A 17,462-nucleotide genomic window follows, 5' to 3' on the forward strand; every position below is an offset into this window, starting at 1 on the left:
GAGGACAATTATCGGGAGTCACAAGCGGGGTTTATAAGTGGTGGGTCCCACATTTTGAGTAAAAATCGGCAATAGAGAAGATGAATTAAAGATCGATTTTGGTCTGATTTTTGTACTGTTTGCGGACTCCACTGATATGTGGCTGCCCGCGATTGGTTCTCGTTTTATTTTTTTTTAATCAGAGAAAAAAATAATAATTAAGAAACCCAAAAAACAGTTTTACCGATAATCATGGTCTTATAATTACTAATGTTAACTGTACGGAAAAACTTAAATAATAATAAAACAAATGTTGAGTTATAAATATCATTGGTATTCATGTGGATAGGTTTCATCTTTCACATGTTAAATCGATTCATGCGGTCTTTTATAATAAGTATATATTAATTAAAAATATTTTTAACATATGAAATATGTCATGTCTTCAATTTTTAAAAACTAGATTAGTCTATATAAATATATATTATACTTCTCACTAGATTAGCTATAAAATTAATTAGTAATCTACATAAATAAATATATATTTTTCCTTAAACAAAATAAGATTAAAATATATATGAAAATTAATCATTTTAAATAATAAAAATTTCATAAAAATGCGTATTCTCTATTACTTTTACTTTTATATTATTAAAATAAATTAAACAATCACATTAACCATATCATAAATAATCTTATTTTCTATATGTTATATTTTGAATTTTTAAATTACTATAAGCTACTAAAAATGTTAAAAGTGTCACATTCAAATTATGATCAATAGTTAAAAATTTTGGGGAAATTGCCACAAATACCACATTCATAGTACCACTTTTCATGTTTACACTAACCACTTTTACCCTCACTTTTAATGAAGGATAAAATACAATTATACCCTTAGGGTTAACTAATGTAGACTTAGGGTTTAGAGTTGAGGAGTGGGGTAGTGTTTTTGGAATGTGAAATTTATGATTCTAATAAATATATAAATACTTAAAAAATATAAAAAAATTTTAAAAAAATAGTTTCAAACATTATTTTCGTTTTCCAAAAAAAAATTGAAAATAAAAAAATTCGAAAAAAAAAAAATTCAAAAATTTGTTTTTATTAAAAAGTTCGAATTTGAAAAAGTATAATTCGAAAACATAAAAAAACAATTTAAAATTTTTTTTAATATTTTTTTAATATTTTTTTAATATTTTTTTAATATTTTTTAAATATTTTTTTGTTTTTTATTTTTTATTTTATTTTATTTTTTTATTTTTTATTTTTACTTTTATTTTTATTTTTATTATTTTTTATTTTTTAGTATTTATTTTATTTTATTCAAATAATAATTTATTATATATATAAATAACAATGGCATAAGAGTCTTTTGTCACTTAATAAAGAAAGTATTTTTGAAAATGTCTCATTAGTAGTGGTAAAAATGAAAAATGGTACCATGAAAGTGGTAAACATGTAATTTCCCCAAAATTTTGATACATAATACAAATAATCATAAAACTATATAGATAAAAATTTCATTTAATAGATATTCAGATTAAAAATATCCATTTATTTTAATATACCATATAAAATATAAAATATTTTAATTTTGAATTTTTAAAAACATGTATCATATTTAAATTGATAAAATCAAATATTTTTTAATTTTAATTAAATTAAATTAATAAAATATATTTACATGTTTTTGATATTATTTAAAAATATTTTAAAATCATTATTTATTTTATAAATATTTAATAAATTATCTCCTTCTGTGCAGTGCAAATTATTACCTAATTATATATTATAATTGGCCAAAAAAGTCAGATTTGGAAAATATAAAAAAAGACTTGGGTGAGAAATTTAGATGAGTTCGTTGTATCTACTCCGATCCCACAACATTATTAAATACAAAGCCATTATAGGTGAAGCATGTGAATTCACTGACACATTATTAGTCTAAACAATTACTATCACTGACAGAGTAGTGCATAGGTGAAGCATGTGAATTCACTGACTGTTATTTTTAATGTAAAAATTGATTTAGTAGACTGTTTGCTACATTAAATGCTTTGTTTGTTTGAAAAGGAAGTAAATAATCACCTTCCTCTCTTGCCTATCATACTCAATAGTCAACAACAACCCAATATATGAAGTTATTGTCATGTTTTTTTCTCCATGGTTCAAACCGATAAAAATAGTACTCTCTCCGTTTTAGTTTAGTTATTGCTATATAGTCAAATTTTTGTTTCAAAATAAATATCGTTTTATAATTTTAATGTAAAATTTATTAACAATATTTTTTAATTTATTTTTTCATTGATTGAATGAAATATGATTAGGTAATAAATATTTTTATTTTAAAAATATACAAAAATTTTTTTTTCATCTATATGCATAAACCTAAAACAATAACTATAATGAAACGAAAAATATACAACTTAATGGTTTTGTTGATTGTCTTTGTAAGATGTAGTGGAGGACACTACAATTTTCACTCAAAATTGCATAGAATGTGACTTAAAATACATACTGCTTTGGATAAATGTTTTAATCATTTAAAAATACTATATTCTAATGCACTAAAAATTTACAGTTATATTTTTGTTCTTGTAAACCTGATTAAAATAGGTATAGTTAATCATGAAAAAACTTATCTCTTTTATTAAAACAGAATCACTCTTTTATTAAAACATAATCACTCTATGAAGTTAACCTTTTATCAAAAAAGAAGGTTTTAAAAAACGTTTATAATGTGCTATTACTAAATTATGCCATTAGAATTTTAAAAGATATCTAGAATGTTATTACGGTTAACTTAGTCATTTTGTTTAGACCAAATAATATAAGAAAAATGAATATTTTTTTATCATTCAAAATCATTGAAATCAAATGTTAATTGTATCCACTTGTGAACCATGTGGCTGACGGCGATATTTTGTTTTTTTAGTAGACTGAACTATTGTTGAATCTTTTAGTAAACGCCTCGAAAAGATAAAATACTTGAATCAAAAATTACAAAATTTGATCTCTACAAATTTTTTTTTTTTTACAAACTCCTTAAATTTTGTTCAAAAATAAGATTTGCTAATATTCAAAATGTATCATTTTTTTGGTTTTACAATTATCAGTTTCCAACAATTGTAACCAGTGAAAAAATCAATGAACTCAATTTATTTTAAAATATTATAGGGTGTTAGAAATATTATATGCTTAAATGTTTTGTTTTCAATGATTAATAGTACTTTCCAAAATTTATATAACTTATTTTCTAGGCAACCATATCGAAAGCCAAAATAAAAAGTATCAAATTTATATTAAGTATAATTATCCAAGAAAATATATATTAAGTTATGTTGTTTATTTTATAATTTAAAGACTTAGCATATTATCATATCAAAAAATGTCATCGAGTAATAATACGTTATTTTCTAAAAGCATGCATGAAATAAATGGTAATAAAAAAAAAATATATAATATTTTGTATTAGAAGAGAAATACAATTTTTATTTACCATAAAAAATCATACTAGGTCCATTTCATTAACTGCATCTATTTAATTATTTATATTAATCTATTAAATATATATCATTTTAAAAAAATCTTAATAAGTATAAAGATACCAATAATAAATTAATTTTAAATATATATTTAAATGTAATTTAAGTTATAATAAAATATGTTTAGAAATGTTTTTTAAAAATCTTATTAAATTTTTTAATATTTTTAAATTAATGCATTGATTTATTTCGTAATTAGTATTATAATACTATTATAGATTAATTATAAATAAAATTTTATTATAAAACAGAAAAAATAAGATTATATACAATTTTATGTAAATTAAATAATTATATTCTATATTATGTTGAAATAGAAGTAATATGAATTAAATTTAAAATTGTACTAAATTTGTATATTAACACTTTTTTAAAAAATTTACTTTCATTTAAATAAATAAATAAATAAATAAAATATAATGCATCGTTTAAAATGATTAAAATATCATCCAACATTTAAAAGGATTAAAATTCGTAAATTATGTAAATTGTATTACAAATTTTTTTGTTAACATATGCTAAAATTTTATCTCTTCAACTATATATATATATATATATATTTTAAAGTACAACTACATATTATATATTTATTTATTTTGAAAATTACAGCAACATATTATCTAAAATGATTAAATAAATAAATATCATACATTGATAAAATTATCCAAATAATATGATAGATGCTCTATGTATAAAATATACTAAAATAATTAGGCTAAATTACTTAAAATGAACAATGTATTTCTTTATAAAATCCCACAAGATACTAAAATAATAGATGCTAAAGTATATTTAAACACAATATGAAGTTATATATTACCCTAAGCAAATATTTTTTTCGTAACTAAATACAAATTTAAAATGTATTATATACAAACTGTATAATTGTTTTTATAAAAACATTTTGACGAAGGTTCTCCATTGATTATTTATATTATGAATGTTTTGTACAGAACTTGAAAATATATTAGTATGTAATAACAAGGTAAATGTATAAAACAAATCATTATTTATGTTATGAATGTTTTGTACCGAACTTGAAAATATATTAGTATGTAATAACAAAGTAAAATGTATAAAATAAATCATTATATATTAATAATGTCGAATAAAAATGTAATCAATAAGATTTAGAATTATACAATATATAACACTAAAATATAAATCATATATTTAAAACATTTGCGATAATATCAAAGTTATACATTTATAAAATGTCTGTGTCAGTAAAAGTCTAGTATTTGTTTAATCACACACGCTAAATGAATGGATTGACGTATGATCATCCATCGTGACTATTTTTTTGAACCGTATTTGTTTTTGAAGATTCGTGACTATTTTAAAATTTCCACCACAATTTTTTTCCCATCGTAGTTACATCCGGAATCGAATCCGTAAAAGCCTTTTTCTGTTCTCCATAGGAAAATTATTATTAAATAATTACTACTTAGAAAAGTAAAAAAAAACAATAACTTGATATAATGGGTTGAGAGAGATTTTATCTACATTCTCGATAGAAATATTGAAACCCTAACCCTAGTTCATTTCATTTTTCAGTTCTTTTAACACCGCTTTCTCCGGCGGTGTAAGAGGTACTACACTTTTGCGTTTTTTAATTTCCTTTATGTTCTTCATATGAGGATTGGAAGGTTTTCAAAATCCTTTTTGAAAGGTGGTGTTGGTTTGGCGACAATGGAAATGCGGTTAGGTTCCAGTGGTTTTCTGATTTCTCGAACACTACTCTAGGGATCTTCTTGCTCTACTCATCTCGTCCTTCACATCAGATTCTTAAATTTGGTGCTTAATGTTCATCTTGATGTTTTGATGCTTAATTCTTATTTGAGTCTTGGTGATCCAAATATTTATTTGTGATTTACAAATATACACTTTAGTTTATAAATTTGGGAACTTCAAAATTTGCACTAACAAAAGTTTTGTAACATAATTCAAAAGTTGTTCTTAAAAGTAGAGAAACAAAAAATAATAATATTAACAACTAATAACTCTATAAACATAAGAAACATTAATTAAATTGTAAAAATATTTTTTCATTTAAAAAAAAAAACTTATACTTAATCAAACTTCAAATGCAATTGTCATAATATAAAATCAGTATATTGGCTAAATATCAAAAATATAAACCATATTAAATATTTAAATTAATTATTTATGTACTATATAATTATTTTAGAAACTCATTAAATGTTCAAGTATTTAGGGTACTTATTCCAAAATTGAGTTCAGATTGGGTATTTTTTCCAGTTTTTAGATATCTATTTGGGTTTTGATTCGGTTAGTATAAACCTTAAAATCAATAATACTGTAAAACAGTCCCCATTAGATATTTATGTCTTATTAGATTCGGTCCAGATTTATTTTATTCAGCTCAATTTAATTCGGTTAAGATTTATGGGTTTAGTTTTTCATCTATTTTTACCAAAAGCAATGGCAGACCCCCCATGAAGTGAAATCCGTTGATGCCAATAAATTAATAAGCTGAGGGCTTGATTGGTAGAAATTGTGATTTTTATTTTTCGCCTTTAGAATATATGTCATAAGTTTTCTATTGTAGCTGTACCTTTTATTGTTGTAGATTTATATCAATAACTTTCAAAACACTAAATATAAAGCTATAAGAAAAATTGATTTCCAAAACTAATTTATTTCATATTTTAAATTTAGGTCTATAGTTTTAAATTATTTTTTAAAAGAACTATCTAATCTATTAAAAACAGAGTCCTACTTTTTATCTACTGGTAACAAGTCATACTAGGACCATCTAAAAAATACTTAATATGACATATTTCATTATTTACATTAATAATAAAATAAATATAAATATAAATTTATTATTAAGTATAACAAATTCTGTTGAGAAATAATCTAACCGAATCTTACCAACTTTCTAAATATTTTTATAAAATAACATTAATTTCGTAAATACTAATATAACTTTATAATTCAATGTTAATTAAAAATTTATTATAAAACAAGAAAATAAAATTCTATACTATTTTTATATATTTTAATTATATTATGTATTATATTAAAATAGAAGTACTATATGAATTAAATATGGATAAATTTATCTATTTTATTTTTAAAATAGTTTCATTTAAATAAATTATCACTCATCATCAAAATGTGTTAAAATTCGTAAACTATATTATATTTTTTAGAAAAATAAACTTATAAACATAAATTCATTAACATAGGTTAAACTTTTATATCTACAACTACATATTATTTTATTTTTCTATTTTGAAACTCTCAACAATATATTGTTTAAAAAATAATAATATACAAAAATATAATAGTTTATAACTAACCTTTAGTTCCTATACTATTTAAAAATATGTTATTAGAAAACTATGAAATTTTAATTATTCATTCAAAATATTAATTACAAATCAAATTTTAATTATAAATTTAATATTTATATTAATTATAAACATATTCTGAGAGATGTATAAAAATCTTACCGAAATTAAAATTATTTATATAAAATAATGTATTAATTTAGTAACAAAAAAATTTCGAAAATCATATAATCTTCCACCTCAAATATAGTTGTGTAATTTTCTAAACAATTTTGACAAAATATAAAATTAAAAAAATAAGTATGCAAACTTAAAATGATAATGTTTTAAATTTTTCAAAAGGTATAATCATAGATAATAAATAATAACTTCTTGAAATGTAACAAGGAAAAATAAACTATGTTATAACAAATTAAAGTAATCTAATATTTTGAAGTCTTAATTTAATAACAAAAAAAAACTTAATATCATAACATCCAAAAAATATTCTAAATCAATAAAATTTACTAAAATAAGATGATGGATGCTACCATGTATACAATTTACTAAAATAATAGATTTATATTCACAATATATAACACTAAAATTAAAATTATATACTTAAGATGTTTATAATAAATCAAAAGTATACATTCATAAAATGAAAAATATCCGCACGAATGTGCGGGTCAAAATCTAGTTGGTAAATTAAAGTTGCTGGAGAAAGAAAAGTAGTTGTGGAAAGCATTCATATCATTTACTAACCGCCCCCAAATTGTAAGCTATTTTTACTACACAATTCTAGCGCAGTTGGTTAGAAAATGCATCAATGAACCTATAGTTCTGGGAACTTGAATCATTATCCGCGGGTCCCATCTCGTTAGACCCGCCACGGAGCGGATGCGGGTCGAGTGATTTGAAAATTTGATTTGCGAGTGCGGGTACGGGTCGAATGCTTTTTATGCAGGGTGGGTGTGGGTCAGCCAAATTCAACCGTGGATACCCGCCAACCCGCAAAAAATTTAAAAAGAAGATTTTTTTCTATAAAATATTATTTTTAAACAATTTTTTTTAAATATTTAATTTAAATTATAAATAGATGATTATTATTATTTTTAATAAAAACTATTTAGAATATTATATTATATTATATTATTAGTTTTAATAAAAGATATATAAAATATTAAATTTTCTTATTATTTTTAACAAAAATATTTAAATTAATAATTTTTGTTATTATTAATATTATATGCGGATCTAGCGGACTACCTGCGGGTTTAAGCGGGGCGGGTGCGGGTTTCATATTTTCTTCTTGCGGGTCAAGCGGGTTAAATTTTTTGAGTCAAAAAAATCACTCAACCCGCGGGTTGGCGGGTCAAGAGCGGCGGGTTAGAAAATGCATCAATGAAAAGTGATACTATGTAGGGAAATTGCCACAAATAGCACATTCATAGTACCACTTTTCATGTTTACACTAATCACTTTTGTCCTCACTTTTAATGAAGGGTAAAAGATAATTATATCCTTAGGGTTAACTAATCTAGACTTAGAGTTTAAAGTTGAGGGGTGTGGTAAAGTTTTTGAAATATGAAATTTAGGATTCTAATAAATATATAAATAAATACTTAAAAAATATATAAAAAATTTTTAAAAATGGTTTCAAACATAATTTTCGTTTTTCAAAAAGAAATTTGAAAAAAAAATAAAAAAAAATTCGAAAACAAAATTTCAGAAAAAAAAATTATAACAATGTTTGAATTTGAATTTTTTTTTTAATTTTTTTGTTTAAATAATGATTTATTATATATATAAATAACAAGGGCATAAGAATCTTTTGCCACTTAATGAAGAATGTATTTTTGAAAATGACTCCTTAGTGGTAGTAAAAATGAAAAGTGGTACTATGAAAGTGGTAAACATGTAATTTTCCCTACTATGTATGGGGTTTTTGTAGCAATTTCACAAAAAAATTATATAAGGAGAAATTTTATGTTTATCACTGTCATGATATCAATTTTTATCTTTATCACTCCTAAATGAACATTTTCAAAAATATCTTCTTCATTAAGTGGCAAAAGACTTTTATACCCTTGTTATTTATATATATAATAAATTATTATTTAAATAAATAAAATTTTTATGTTTTCGAATTATACTTTTTCAAATTCAAGCTTTTTTATAAATTTTTGTTTTGAATTTTTTTCCAAAATTTTTTTTATTTTTTTCCAAAATTTGTTTTTTAAAATCAAAATTTATGTTTGAAACTATTTTTAAAAAATTTTACGTATTTATTTATATATTTATTATAATCATAAATGTTACATTTCATAAATCCTACCTCATCCTCGACTCTAAACCCTAAGTCTAAATTAGTTAACTTTAAGTATATAAGTGTTTTTTTTTTTTTTTTTTTTTTTTTGACGTCGAAAAGCTGTTCTATTACTCAAACTTGAGGTGGCCTGGGTAACCAAACCGGAATAGAACAACCAATAAAACATAACTCCCTATGGAAGGATCTAGCAGTCTTAGCCAAAAAATCAGCCGTCTGGTTTCGTGTCCGTCTGGTTTAAGTATATAAGTGTTTTTTTCCTTCATTAAAATGAGGGTAAAAAAGATTAATGTAAATATGAAAATTGTATTATGAATATGGTATTTATGGTAATTTTCTATTATAAAAGTACATTTATTTTGAAAAACATTTTTTATTCTAGAACTACAAATAAATTGAAACGGATGAAATATTTATACTGTAACCCCGATAATTTTTTCTCTTGGGTCCGCCACCACCGAAAACCCTCACGTGTGATCGTCTATCTTGAACAAATCTATATATTAAAATAATAAATAAATATCGATAAGTCGTTTTTAAAAAACAGTTATTGATAGTCTTGTACTCTTGTTCACATGTTACCCCACACCATTGACTTTTAATTAACTCTATAATAAGTAAACATAATTATCAAAATTTTAAATATGTATCGAACATATACCCACCCCATTCATCATCTTTGAGCTTATGGTGCATCTGATAGCTCAAATTTATTCGAACTAAAAGCACTGCACAAATTTGCACCAAAATTAAAAACAGTTGATCTGCCATGGCCAAAACAGACCACCAAGTGTTCATTAGTTTCAGAGGAGCAGACGTGCGAAAAAACTTCCTAAGCTTCCTTACAGACGGGCTAAAAAGGGCATGCGTAAATTACTATGTCGACACTAAAGAGACGAAAGGTGAAGTTCTTGACATCCTTCTTCAAAGGATCCAAGAGTCGCGGCTCGTGCTGATCATCTTGTCCGAAAACTACATGCAGTCGAATTGGTGCATCAAAGAGCTGCGCACGACGACTAAGGATATAAAAGTGTCAAGAAGGAAGGTCATCCCGATCTTCTATAATGTCCAAGTCGCAGATGTGAAGGACAAATGGAAAGTTGGCGAACAAGCAGAAGGAGTAGAAGGAGAAGAGACAGTGGAAGAGAGGGAGAAAAACGTGAAGGAAGCTTTGATGATTCTTACGAGGCATATGGGTATGAGATCTGATGAGTACGGGTAAGACTCTTGTCCAGTAATGTGATACAAAAAGAAAAAGATGTGACTCCAGAGTAGTTCTGAAATTGTTTCTTTGATAAAAGGATAGTGTTCTTTTCCTATTGTTTAATTAAACAGCGTGTAAACAATTGATGGTGGATGTTCAGTTGCTGTTTTGGTTTCAGTTCCGTTCTGATAAAATATCAGGAACTGACTAAAAGTAGAAATTTTTTCCGATACAGATTGGATCCGGTTTGGTTTTTTGGATAACTTTGGATAAGATGAATGAAAATATCAGGCAATCTTTCCTATAAAATAGCTAATAACTCGGGTTATGGAGACTAAAATATTGGATAATTTCTATAATTTCATATAGTTCGAATAAAATACTAGGTAGTTCAGTTCTTTTTAAAATATCAGATATGTAGAACATAAATTTTTGGTTTATAGATGTATTCTCGTTTCGATTTTAATTTTCTGGACGTAGAAAAATAGGAATAGTTGAGTTATTTGTAAGTTAAGGTCCTGTTTTGATTTTATATGGGAAAAATGTTCCTTTGTGACCCCATTTCTTGAGTTCAGATCCCACACACATTCTTAGCTAGATATTGCCTAAAATGTGTAAACAGTTCATTCACAAGTTTCTAGTATCTTAGATAAAAATGTGGTGGATTAATATATCTAGATAAATTGTAACATTTCTTGAGCTTGTTAATTATGAAAATATGACAGTTTTGAGCAAGCTTAACAATTCACAAATTTTGCCTAAAATGTGTAAACAGTTCATTCACATGTTCGTATACTATATATCCACTATCTACTACACTGGCAGAGCTAGGTTTTGATTTTATATGACCCAGTAAAACCAATATCTAGCTCTGCCGGTGTCGTAGATAATGAATATACAGTATACGAACATGTGAATGAACTCTTTAAACATTTTCGGCAAAATTTCTGACTCGTTAAGCTTGCTTGAAAGTGCCATATTTTCATAATTAACAAGCTCAAGAAAATTTTACAATTTATCTAGATATATCTAATCCACCACATTGTTATCAAATTAACTTGAAAGTGTATCAAATTAATCATGGGTTTGATTCAGTAAGAGTGTTTTTCAAGTAGTCTGCCAATAGGTTAACGTACTTTCAACTCACTGATTTTCTTTGTTTCATCACACTATTTTGCAGTACTGACTGTGAATTCATAGAACATATCGTCAAGGAAGTAAAGAAAGTGTTAACCAGTATCGAACAAGAGGAGAAGGTGAAGGCTTCCGTCAATACTACGGTGAGATCTGAAGGAGAGAAGCAGGAAGTGTCTTCGCTCACGGGGACAAACTTGCCAGGAGAAGGAGAAGAGCTTGAGACAAAGGAAAATGTTAAGTTCTTTGGGATCACGCAACGTCTACAAAAGCTACAAGAGAAGTTAGGTATGCATGGAGTGGTTTCCAAGGAAACTCGTATTATTGGAGTTCTTGGGATGGCTGGTATTGGTAAAACCACAATCGCACACAAGTTGTTTGAGGAGGGAAAAAACAAGTTTCATCAAAGAATGTTTTTCGATGATATTGATAAAACCTCAAAGGAAGAAGGGCTTACTGAATTGCGGGTTAGACTCCTGAGAAAGCTTTTGAAGAAGACAGATAAGACGATAACCGAAGAGACCACACATGAATCCGTGGAGACGGAGCTACTTGATAGCAATGTTTTTCTTGTCCTGGATAACGTAAGCAACAAGAAACAACTAGAGTATCTTCTCGGAAACAGAAGGTGGATTAGCCAAGGCAGCAAGGTTGTTATTGTGACAAGCGATAAATCATTGGTCGAGGATGTTGTCAGTGATACTTACGTTGTCCCAGGATTGAACGAGAAGGAAGGGTTAGAGTGTTTTTGTTATCATGCCTTTGGTGACCACAAAGTCCATGAAGGAAGTTTGATGAAGCAATCAAGAGAGTTTGTGGATTACGCTAGAGGAAACCCATTAGCTCTCAAGGTACTTGGACCGGAGCTTCGTGGTAGAGACAAGGCTCACTGGGAATCCAAGCTACTTCAACTCGCACAAAGTCCAAGCAATGTGTTGAATGTGAGTTACGATGGTCTTAGCCAGCAACAAAAGGAAGCATTTCTTGATGTCACTTGTTTCTTCAGATCAGAAAATCACAAGTTTGTGACAGCTTTGGTCGATTCTGAGCCTGACAAGGGTAGTAGCGAGATCAGAGATCTTGCGGACAAGTTCCTGATAGATATCACTGGTGGCCGAGTAGAGATGCATAATTTACTGTACACACTGGGGAAGAAACTAGCTTCCAAACAACAAAAGAGGCTATGTAACCATCATGAAATTATCCGAGCGTTAAAGAAAAAAACGGTAAGGACCAACTAATCTTGAAACTTAACCAGAGGTCGTTACCTCAACTAAAAAAGATCCTGGCCATTGTATACTGGGACAAACTAATATTACATGTTGTGGTTTCAGTTTTGGGGATTAGGGGTTTCGACCCGAACCTCCTGGTATTAAAAAATAAATAATTGAAACTAAAAACGTTTTGCTAACTTGTCTTCTTGAACTGGTTCACAGGGGAAAAGCACTATCAATGGTATCAGAGGTATGTTTTTGGACATGTCTGAAGTAGGCACTGACACAGCATTAAGCAAAGAGGCTTTTAATGGGATGGACAATCTTCGATATCTCAAAATCTATGACTCTCAGTTTCCTCAAGAAAATGAAGCTGGCTACAAACTACACTTCTCCAATGGAGTTAAGTTACCGTTACAAAAGATCAGGTATCTCCACTGGCTGAGATTCCCAGGGGAAGAACTTCCTCAAGACTTCAACCCTAAAAATCTTATTGACCTCAAGCTGCCTTATAGCAAGATTAAACGGCTTTGGGATGGTGTTAAGGTATGGGCATCACACTTGATCTATATATGATGGGAATGCAAGACCTTTCTAACTCTTTGTCCAATCTATTTTCATGATAGGATACATCAAAATTAACATGGGTCGATCTCAGCCACTCAGTCAACCTTAGCGACTTGTCGGGCTTATTAGGATCCCAAAATCTTGGAAGACTGAACCTGGAAGGCTGCAAAGAGTTGAAAACATTAGACGCAAGGATGGAGAGCTTGACAAGCCTTGTTTTCCTGAATCTGAGGGGCTGCTCAAGTCTTGTATCACTCACAGAGATGAATATGGAGTCTCTTAAAACACTCATCCTCAGTGACTGCTCGAATCTCGAGGAGTTTCAGATAATATCAGAACAACTAGAAGCATTATACTTAGATGGAACATCCATAAAGACACTTCCTCCATCTATGATCAAGCTCCAGAAACTAGTCTTGTTGAACCTCAAGGACTGCACAAAGCTAGCGACCGTGCCCGGCTGTCTTGGTAATATGAAAGCTCTTCAAGAAGTAATACTCTCAGGTTGTAAAAAGATGGAGACCTTTCCTGATCTGCAAGAGAACATGAGACGGCTGCGAATATTTCTGCTTGATGGAACATCGATAAAAGAGGTGCCAAAGCTATTGCAAAACCCTGGCCTCTCAAGATGGCCACACCATGGTGGTGTCAAAGGCTTCCCCTTGTTGAGACACCTCAGCTTAAGAGGAAACGATAAGATCCAAAGCCTGCAACCTGACATTGGTGACCTGTACCATCTAAAATATATTGACTTGAAGTTCTGCAAGAACCTTGCATCTGTTCCGACGCTCCCACCAAACCTTCAATGCTTAAATGCACATGGCTGTGAGTCACTGACAACATTGGGAAACCCACTTGCCCATCTTGTTCTGACAGATCAAATCCATGCCACACTCATTTTCTCAAACTGCAACAAACTTGATGAAGATGCAAAAACTGGTATCGTTTCATACATTCAGAAGAAGAGCCAGTTGATGTCAGATGCAATTGATCGCTACAATTTGGTCTCACTCTCCCTCAAGTTTCCTTCTCTAAAATAACCAAATCGTTAGTTTTGAGGTTCTTTAATGTATCATACCTTTTGCAGGGCTCCGTTGTGGAACCTTTTGTTGGAGCTTGCTTTCCTGGATGTGAAGTACATGCATCGTTAAGTCACCAAGCCTACGGATCAGTGATAGTACTACCAGAACTGTCGCGACACTGGAGTAACAATGGGACCACTGGTGTAGTTCTATGTGCAGTTGTCTCCTTTACAGATTACCAAGACCAAAACAATCATGTCCTAGTGAAATGCACCTGTGAGTTCAAGACTTCAGATGGGTCTTTGAGGCAGTTTAGTTGCATGGTAGGAGGAAATCGGCCGCGGACGATCAACTCAGACCACGTATTTGTTGGATACACGAGCTGGTTGCAGATCAAGAAACAAAAGGAAGCAGATGATGATGATGATAAGAAGGATTATAGTTGTAGTGATGATGATCAGGCTTCTCTTAGATTTGAAGTGATAGATAGTACAAGAGAGCTGGTGAAAAATTGTCAGGTGATAAAGTGTGGTTTCAGTTTGGTCAATGAATCTGATGAAGCTGAAAGTTTTTCTTGGGAGGTCAACAGGATCCATGGTGAAGCTTCAGAGATGGAAGTGATCAATCAACAAGGAGAAACAAGCACAGTGAGTAATAACAGCACCCAGGGTGTATTAGCAAGCAGAATAATTGATAATGAAGAAGCTTTGAGGAGCCAACAAAGAGAAACAACATCCATAGGTACTAACAATAACGATACCAATGATGTGTTGATGTTGTTACAAGCGTATTCAGACGATAGCGAAGTAACTGATGGTGATGAATCTCAAAGGATGGAAGAGATCAACCAACAAGGAGACACAATCTCAATAGGTGATGTATCAATGGTGTCTCAGGATTCAGAAGAAAGTGACGAATCAGAGATTAATGAACAAGATGAGACAAACTCTTGCGTATCTTCAGAGGATCAAGGGAATAGCTATGTGCAGGAATGTGGTAGAGTAACAGAAAACACAAGTGCGCAGATGATAAAACCTGTTGGGCTTCTTTGTCTTATGATCTCCATTTCTGCTGGAGCTGCTTTCATCCTGGGAAAGAGAAAGAGATGAAGACTCTCCATCATAGACATGAATCCATATGGATCCCTTCATTATCTAGCCATTACGTTCTCTGTAATAACTTTTTGTCATATTGTACAAGATCTTTAGACCTACAACTAGCCGACTGCATTTCATAGTAGTAAAATAGAAAGTTAAATTTTTATGGTTTGTGTTGGAGATGGGTTTGTCAACGGTAACAAATGAAAGTTGGGTAAGAAACGGAAATCGGTAAGGAAAAAGAAGTCGGAAAGCTTAGAGAAAGGAAAAGATGCCGACTTCAAATATATATATAAATACTCCTGCACCATGTGTAGTAATAAAATTTTTAAATTAAAATTTAAAATTTTATTACTATTTTAGATTTTATAATTTTTACCTATATTTTAATCTAATTTTTATTTAAATTATATTTAAGAATATATATGTATATATTTAAATTTATAATCTTAGAAGGATTTTTATTTATTTATTTTGAATAAAATGTATTAAATATACATGTATAAATTAATAAAAGGTGATATAAAATTTATATAATTATCAAAAGTAAAACTAAATAATATTTTTAATGAAATTGATTGTATAAAGAAAAAGTGTCAAATTCACTTTGCAAATAATGTCTAAAGAATGTTTTCCCCTAATTTTTAGAACATATTTAATTCTTTAGTAAAGAACTACGAACAGATTAATCCCTTTTTGGGAGATATGTATGCAAAGGTTCATCTATGATCAATAAAACTCATTCTTTACAAATTCGTCGAGTTTCGGTTTCAATATATATGAGGCTATCGTAAACCTGCCATCAAATGAGTTATAAGTAATTTCACCGAATTCATATTTAACAAATGACCTGCAGACGTGGTGATAGGAGGTGGAGATTTTCGCGTAGCGGTCTATGGACAACAGCGAGAATTTCTGATCATTGGATACTATTTGGGTTTAAATTTTCTAAATTAACTTGTTTAGTAGATTAGTTTTAAGTCATGATTGTTATTTTGTTGCCGTAAGTTGCTTCGGAGTGGGTTCTAGCTGTCACCTTCTTGTGGGCTCTTCTGTCTGTGTTACAGCTAAATGAGAGTGTATAGATGGCAACATAAGATTGGAGAATGATAGCACATTGAAGGAAATAATTGCAGGCTTGCAGAGAAATCCTAAGTTCAAGAAACATTATTCTTGGTTTCAGGATATATATTCTAAGAAGGAAAAGCAAGATTGTAGTTCCTCAGAATGTAGCATTGTGGAATGATATATTGGAGTGGTTGCACGGTTCAGGTCAAGGAGGTCACTCTGGTCGTGATGTTACAATACAAATGGTGAAGAGTTTATTTTACTGAACGGGGTTGGCCAAAGATCAAAGCTATCTACGGAGATGCAAGGTATGTCAGAGCTGCAAGTATGATACAACTGCAAGTCCATGGTTACTGCAACCACTGCCTATACCTGAAGCAGTATGGATTGACATATCAATGGATTTTATAGATAGGAAGTTAACTGAGTGTACCTGCCAACCAGCTTCTATGAAGTTAAGATATTTTCTGAATAAATCACTGAGAAGCCATATCTGCGAGAAGGTGAACTCGTACTGCTGCTGTATCTTTGGCTCCCACACATTTATAGTTACTTTAGTTCTATAGTATTTATTTTCCCCTTCCACATAAGATATAGCATTCTACAGTTCCAAAAACCAAAACAAATAACACATCTTATATTAAGAAACCAGAAAAAAAACTTTTAACTCTTCTAATGACCACTTTGGTTCGTGAGGACATGTTCCTCAGATTAATAATGAAGACAATTTATCATGTTCTTTGTGTTAAAAAAATTATATTCATATAAACCAAGTTTTGAACGTTATAAACATGTATTACCATACTCTAACTTTGGGAGCAAATTGACATATTCTTATGAGATCCAACCGGATTATATTCATCTTTACTAATACTTACATAACCATACTTATAAAATTCAAATAGGCTCAGATATAAAACCATAATCGGTACATATGACAATACATATACCCAATATCACATACTACATGTTTACTTTATGACTAATACACATGACAACGT

At 28.9% G+C, this 17,462-nt stretch overlaps 1 protein-coding gene across 1 annotated transcript; it reads left to right on the forward strand.

Annotated features, from left to right (window-relative positions):
* Positions 1–9,451: 9,451 nt before the first annotated feature.
* Positions 9,452–15,557, forward strand: LOC106437688 (disease resistance-like protein CSA1). Its single transcript, XM_013878621.3, has 5 exons — positions 9,452–10,373; positions 11,540–12,719; positions 12,930–13,253; positions 13,334–14,278; positions 14,362–15,557. The coding sequence occupies exons 1-5, from the start codon at positions 9,925–9,927 to the stop codon at positions 15,403–15,405; spliced, it is 3,942 nt and encodes a 1,313-aa protein (XP_013734075.2). The 5' UTR covers positions 9,452–9,924; the 3' UTR covers positions 15,406–15,557.
* Positions 15,558–17,462: the final 1,905 nt, after the last annotated feature.

The sequence above is a fragment of the Brassica napus genome, chromosome A2, assembly GCF_020379485.1.
Source record: "Brassica napus cultivar Da-Ae chromosome A2, Da-Ae, whole genome shotgun sequence".
In the NCBI taxonomy this organism is placed as follows: Eukaryota; Viridiplantae; Streptophyta; class Magnoliopsida; order Brassicales; family Brassicaceae; genus Brassica; species Brassica napus.

Coding starts and splice junctions, on each gene's coding strand:
- LOC106437688 (XM_013878621.3), top strand. CDS start 9,925: ATGGCCAAAACAGACCACCAAGTGTTCATTAGTTTCAGAGGAGCAGAC. Junction 12,720..12,929: donor GAGCGTTAAAGAAAAAAACG/GTAAGGACCAAC, acceptor ACTGGTTCACAG/GGGAAAAGCACTATCAATGG. Junction 14,279..14,361: donor CAATTGATCGCTACAATTTG/GTCTCACTCTCC, acceptor TACCTTTTGCAG/GGCTCCGTTGTGGAACCTTT.